Source organism: Elaeis guineensis, chromosome 14, assembly GCF_000442705.2.
Source record: "Elaeis guineensis isolate ETL-2024a chromosome 14, EG11, whole genome shotgun sequence".
Taxonomy (NCBI): Eukaryota; Viridiplantae; Streptophyta; class Magnoliopsida; order Arecales; family Arecaceae; genus Elaeis; species Elaeis guineensis.
This window is the reverse complement of record NC_026006.2, coordinates 66,500,562-66,507,577: the sequence shown is the minus strand read 5'-3', so window position 1 is coordinate 66,507,577 and position 7,016 is coordinate 66,500,562. Positions and strand designations below refer to the sequence as shown.

The following is a 7,016-nucleotide window of genomic DNA, read 5'->3' as shown; positions in this document are numbered from 1 at the left end:
GGGGAGGCTGCGACAGAGGGGCGGAATAGGTGTAGGGCCTGTGGCAGACTGCAACAGGAGGGGGGCCGTCGGCCGGCGAGGGTGGTGGCATGCCGCGTCTAGGGGGAGGGGGGTGTGGGGTGCGGGTGCAGCAATCGGACGAGGGTGGAGGGGGTTGGGGGGTAGCTTTTGTGTTCATGCGGACGGATGCCGGGGCCCATGGGGGGAGAGGGGTGGTAGTCACATAGAGCAGAGGGCGAACAATGAGTGCGGCACGGACGACGGAGGGGAGGGCTACGGTAGAGGGGCAGAACAGGCATGGGGCTTGCGGCGAACTACGACGGGGCGGGATCGAGGGTGGCGCTCCAAAGGGGGGTGGGTGCGGGTCAATTGTCGATAGAGAAAAGCGGAGGATTGGCTGGGTGGAGGGGTGGGAGGAAGGGAAGGGAGAGACGAGGGAAAAAAATTAAAAAAAAAAGAAAAAGAGAAAAAAAGATAAATAATAAAATATTTTTTATTTTATTAATAATAAAAAATATTATTTGATTAATAATAAAATATTATTAATAATATATATAAATTTTATTATTATATAAATTTTTAAGATAATATATATTTTATTATTATATAAATTTTATTTTGATGATAAATATATTTATTACTTTTTAATGAAATATATTTATTCATTTTTAGTGTAAATATATTTTAAAATAATATTATTAATTAAATAATAATACTAATTTATTATTAATCAAGTAATAATATTTTATTATTAATCAAATAATAATATATTACTATTAATCAAATAATATTTTTTATTATTAATAAAATAAAAATATTGTATTATTTATCTTTTTCTCTTTTTTTCTTTCTTTCTCCCTTCCCTTCCTTCCACCTCCCCTCGGTGGCGGTCGAGCCGTACCCACCCCCCTTCGGCACACCACCAGCGGCCCCACCCTGCCACCATCTTCCGTGCCATCTGTCATGGGCCCCATGCTCATTCCGTTCTGTTGCTATGGTCGTCTATCTCTCCCCTCACGAGGCATCCACTGCGATCGTCCACACCGCACCCACCGCAGTCCTACCCCGCTGTCGTTCGCACTGCGCCCACCGTCCGCTTTCGGCTCCACGCAACCACCACCCTCCCTCCACTCCCTCCGGGCCCGGACGTCCGTCCGTGCTAAAGCCGCCCCCCCTCGGAACCCCTTCCGCCCTTCTCCGGCCGCTGCACTTGCACCCCATGCCCCCCCTCCCGAGCCGCATGCCACCACTCGAATCACTCGGTCAAAGCTCCAGCCGACCGGTGGCCCCTCCCCTCCCTCCCCAGCCTCGGCGAAGCTCCCGGTCCGATACGAAGCGGAAATGAGAAAAAAAAAATGGCAGCATTCCGAAATAGAAAAAAAAAGAAATCACATCAAGAAGATACGATTTCATCTTGAAAATTGAAACCATATTTTTCACATATAATTTTAATTTTAAATTTAAAATAAAAATTAAATTTTAAATTTTTTATTCATTTCATTTAAAACCGTGATTTTTGCAGTTTCAAGCAGAAACCGCACCGCATGTCCAAACTACCATATTTTGAAAAGTAAGTTGAAAAAAAGGGATAAATTGAGAAATAAATATTAAAAAAAAATATTTCAAAAAAGAATACCAAAGAAGCGGCTGCCCGGTGTTGTTAAAAGGAAACTGGAAGAAGTAATTACGCAAAGGGAAACAAAAGTCTCAGGTCATAGCAGTGTTCAAACGATCCTACCATCCAACAAGAGAAACAAATATACAGAAGATCAGCATTAGAATACAATCAGACATTTGGTAAGAAAACAATGTTAGCTTCTTTGCTCAAAAGTATTCGGGAGAAGGCTCTTCAACTGGTTCCATGTAGCTGCATGGCCCTATAGTCTCCTCCTCGAATAGAGATGTTCCCAGGCTTCAAATGAATAGCAACGGAGTCCTTAAAAATTTTTTATCAAAAATATAATAGATATTTTATATATTCTTTAAAAAATAAATATTTAATTAAAAATATTTTAAAATATGTCATCTTTCTATGACCAATTAAATATGTCAAAAAAAATATCATAAAAAATTATAATAAAAAAATTCTTCCCACAAGCTAAATTAATTCCATATATTATGAAACTCAAAATAAATCAACAAATAATATATATTAATTTATTATAAAATAAATTATTATAGTGATTTCATACGAAAGAGAACACGGCAGATGCCCTCGCAACCATTATATTTGGCTACTTGTGACGTTGAAGCTGCCGTCATTTTATTCCTTTGCTTGCCGACCATTCAAGGAATGACCGTCAACAGCAAAAGAGGGGAAACGCGTTTCCGTTGTTTCTGGGTTCCAGTAAACCAGTAAGTCAACGGTCAGTCAACATTGCTTCTCTTCCCCATCTTCTCCGAGGAGAGTTGCCTTTCTCACCCGAACTTTAGACCCTCCGGCTACCGTGTGAAGAAGCTATGGCGGAGGTTATTCTCTCTGCCTTGGTGCAGGTGTTGCTTAAGAAATCCACATCCCACATCCTTCGTCAATATGGAAAGATGTGGGGCTCCACTCTCTATAAGGAGCTGAAAAAGCTTGAGAGCACGCTGTCCACCATTCAAGCCGTCCTCCAGGATGCTGAGGAGAAGCAGGTGAAGAACGAGGCGCTGAAAAAATGGTTGGCAGATCTCAAGGATGCAGCCTATGATACTGAAGACATCCTGGACGAGTTCAACTGCGAAGTTCTGCGGCAGAGGGCGGAAATCCGAGATCGCACGAAGAGGAAGGTATGGGACTTCTTCTCTTTCCATAATCCTATCATATTTCGCATTACAATGATCAATAAGATTAAAGAGATCGTGGAGAGGTTGGATAACATTGCAATGGAGAGATCTAAGTTCCATCTGACAGAAATTGGTCCAGTGGATAGGCAGTATTTGAGTACAGAGAGACCAGAAACTCACTCGTTTGTCAACGAGTCAAACATCATTGGAAGAGAGGAAGATAAGAAGAAGATCGTAGAGTCGCTCATCAGTCGAGCTGGCAGGAGTGACGTTTCGGTCCTTCCAATACTGGGGATCGGGGGCCTTGGGAAGACTACGCTAGCACAGCTGGTGTACAATGAAATAACGGTTGCAGAGCATTTCCAACAGCGCATATGGGTCTGTGTGTCAGAGAATTTTGATATCAAAAATATTGTCAAAACAATAATAGAATCGGCAACTCAGAGAAAATATGAACTTTCTGATATGGATTCTTTACAACGTACTATGAGAGAAGTTCTCAGTGGTAAGAGATTTCTGCTTGTGCTAGACGATGTTTGGAATCCATGGGAAGAATTAAAAGAATTGTTAACAACTGGAGCTGATGGAAGTTGCGTTATTGCGACAACCCGCAGTACAAATGTTGTTTCATCTATTATCGGCACGCTCGATGCTTATGAACTGAAACCTCTGTCCGATGATGAATGCTGGAGCTTGTTTGAAAGAAACGCATTTTCTGCGGGTGGTGCGGAGAAGTCTGCAAAACTGGTACAAATTGGAAAAGCAATTGTGGACAAGTGCGGAGGCCTGCCCCTGGCGGCGAAGATGCTCGGGAGATTATTGCGCACGAAGAGGGAGGAGAGGGAATGGAGGTTCGTGATGGAAAGTGAAATTTGGAAACTACGTGATGATGAGATCCTCCCTTCATTGAGGTTGAGCTATAATCACCTGCCTTGTCATGTGAAACAATGCTTTGCTTATTGTGCCATATTCCCCAAGGATTATGAAATAGACAAGGAGATGCTGATCCAGTTGTGGATGGCTAATGGATTTGTTCCATCCGATCGGGAGGAGGACATGGAATTGAAAGGCCAGGAGATTTTTAACGAGCTTTTGTCAAGGTCCTTCTTCCAAGAGTTCAAGGAATTTCGAAGTTCCCGCACTCTGATCACGCAACAGACATGCAAAATGCATGATCTGATTCACGACCTTGCACAATCCATTATGGGGAATGAATGCCAGATTCTTGACAAGCCTCAAAGCATTTCAAATACAGCCGTTCGGCATTTATCCATAACCATGGATGATCCGCAGCTTTCCACCATGGAGAAGGTGCATACATTTAAAACGCTCCGGACACTGCTGCGGTTGAACGGTTGGAGGAACATTGATCTTTCCCATATAAATTGCGCAGAGAGCAAGTTGCGGGTACTAGGCTTAAGTGGAGCTTTGATAAACGACTTTCCAATTTCAAATCTCCATTTAAAGCATCTAAGATACCTTGACTTCTCCAGAACTCACATTACTGCATTACCTGAAGCTGCATCCAGCCTTCTGAATCTGCAGACGTTGAACCTCTCCCACTGTAACCTACTTCGTCACCTGCCCCATGGCATTAGAAAGATGCGCAGTCTCAAGCATCTTTATCTTCACGGTTGTGAAAGCTTATTAAGCATGCCTAGAGGGATAGGGCAATTGAGGTGCCTCCGTACGCTGACAGCATACCCAGTTGGAAATGAGATTGGAAGTGGACGTATCAAAGAGCTGAAAGACTTGTGCATCGGGGGCTTGCTCGAACTTCATGGCCTGGAGAATGTGAGGAGTGTAGCTGAAGCTGAAGCTGCCCATATAGGTTCCAAGCAGGATCTCCAGTATTTGATTTTGCGCTGGTCGGATGGAAGAACATCTAATGAATTAATAGAAGGGGATGCAGACAAGGTTCTGGAAGCCCTTCAACCTCCCCAAGGCTTGAAATGGCTGCAAATATCACACTACCCAGGTAAAAGACTTCCTACATGGTTGGTGGGCCAATCGATGCTCCTGTCGAATCTGGTTGGAATCACTTTGCATAATTGCCCCAAATGTGAGCATGTCCCACATCTTGGGCGGCTTCCCTGGCTTGCGACATTAAAAATAGATGGTCTCTCTTCTGTGAAGCACATGTGCGGTGATGACTTCTATGGTAGTGCAGGTGGAGGAGGCCAGTATGATGTCGTATTCCCTTCACTGAGGACATTTGTGCTACGTGGCATGTATGACTTGGAGGAATGGTCCGGAGTGGAAGGAAGACCATCCTTCCCTAAACTTGAGGATTTAACAATCTCGGTTTGTCCAAAGTTAACTACCATCCTACGTACTCTGTCACCAATGAGGCGGTGGGAGAACTTCAACTCTCTTCAGCGGTTGACGATTGGAAACTGTGGTAGTTTGATTTCCTTGCCAGTTGAAATGATACAATGCTTAAGTTCCGTCAGATATCTAGAGATTAGTAATTGTGAGAGCTTCATTGGCTGCTCGTCATCATCAGGTGGAGTAGCGGTGCTGGGACTGCAACACCTCACTGCACTTGAAACACTTGTCATCGATGGCTGTCCAAAGTGGGGCGACTTTCCAAATGATTCGCTGCATCACCTCACTGCTCTGAAAGAATTCACTCTTGCAGCTTGTGAAGGAGCGACAGCACTACCTGAATTCCCAGAATCGCTGCTGGATCTACGCATTATGCGTTGCCATAACATCAGCTCTCTGCCAGAAGGCTTGGGGCGCCTCACAGCACTCGAAATTCTTCAAATTCGTGATTTACCAAAGCTCTCCTCTCTGCCTCGAGGGACGGAAGGCTTCACAGCACTCCATTCTCTTCAAATTATTAATTTACCAAAGCTCTCCTCTCTGCCTCTAGGGATGGAAGGCTTCACAGCGCTCCATTCTCTTCAAATTATTAATTTACCAACGCTCTCCTCTCTGCCTCAAGGGATGGAAGGCCTCAAAGCACTCGAATTTCTGGAAATTAATAGTTTACCAGAGCTCTCCTCTCTGCCTCAATGGATAGAAGGCCTCACAGCACTCAGGAGACTTGAAATTCATAATTTACCAAAGCTCTCCTCTCTGCCTCAAGGGATGGAAGGCCTCACAGCACTCCATTCTCTTCAAATTATTAATTTACCAAATCTCTCCTCTCTACCACAAGGGTTGGAAGGCCTCACAGCACTCAAAATTCTTAAAATTCATAATTTACCAAAGCTCTCCTCTCTGCCTCAAGGGATGAAAAGCCTCACGGCACTCGAAATTCTTGAAATTCATAATTTACCAAAGCTCTCCTCTCTGCCTCAAGGGATGGAAGGCCTCAAAGCACTCAAGTTTTTTAAAATTTATAATTTACCAAGGCTCTCCTCTCTGCGTCAAGGGATGGAAGGCCTCACAGCACTCCATTCTCTTCAAATTATTAATTTACCAAAGCTCTCCTCTCTGCCTCAAGGCCTCAAAGCACTCAAGAGCTTGTGCATTTTTGGATGCCCTAGACTGATCTCACTGCCAAAGGGACTGCAACAGCATCTCCCCAGCCTCAGTGAGCTGGAGATAAGGGGCTGTCCAAAACTGGAGAGAAGATGCAAGGCCGGAGGAAAGTATTGGGCCCTCATTTCAGGCATCCCACACACGAAGATCGGCAGATGACGAGCAGGTCAGTTCTTTTGCAAGCTACCACTCCCGCTCCAAAACACAATCCAAATTGAAGAGCATTCTTGAGCATTTCTCTTCTTTCAGGCCCTATGCAGCACCTCAGCATCACAAGGAAGCAGATAAGAGGAATCTACCCCTGGCCCAAGGCAGTAGGCGTCAACATCCTTGGGGACCGTGTGGCCATCTTTATTGTGTTTTTCTTGTATCACTCATTTTTCTCGTATGCTCTTCTGGTTTTTGATTTGATGTTTCAAACATACCCTACCCATGTTGTTTTTCTCACTTCAAAGCGGCGCTTTGTTTGCTCTATATTTCAGAAGGCCCCTGAATAATCAAATTGTCCTGCTGCTGTTCTTTTTGAAACAAATTATTAGCAAATTTCTGTCAGAATTTGAACCGAGTATGATGTGTTAGGTTTGTTATTGCATTCTTTTAGTAGCACATTATAATTTTTATTCCATTCGGAATAATGAGAGTTAGCTTTCTTTTGCAATTCGTGCACCAATGGTTGGTTGCAGCTTGTTATCTACTAAGCTTGCAGAACTAACATGCTCTGTTAGTTGATGCAGAGACCATTTTGTTGCTTTTATACA

The 7,016-nt window shown here is 43.7% G+C and overlaps 1 protein-coding gene across 1 annotated transcript; it reads left to right on the top strand.

Moving 5' to 3' along the window:
* The first annotated feature begins 2,280 nt into the window (after nucleotides 1-2,280).
* LOC105057054 (putative disease resistance protein RGA3) lies at nucleotides 2,281-6,896 on the top strand. Its single transcript, XM_019854838.3, has 2 exons — nucleotides 2,281-6,424; nucleotides 6,508-6,896. The coding sequence occupies exon 1, from the start codon at nucleotides 2,461-2,463 to the stop codon at nucleotides 6,415-6,417; it is 3,957 nt and encodes a 1,318-aa protein (XP_019710397.2). The 5' UTR covers nucleotides 2,281-2,460; the 3' UTR covers nucleotides 6,418-6,424; nucleotides 6,508-6,896.
* Nucleotides 6,897-7,016: the final 120 nt, after the last annotated feature.

Excerpts from the sequence above, each read along its gene's own strand:
- LOC105057054 (XM_019854838.3), top strand. The coding sequence starts at position 2,461 with ATGGCGGAGGTTATTCTCTCTGCCTTGGTGCAGGTGTTGCTTAAGAAA.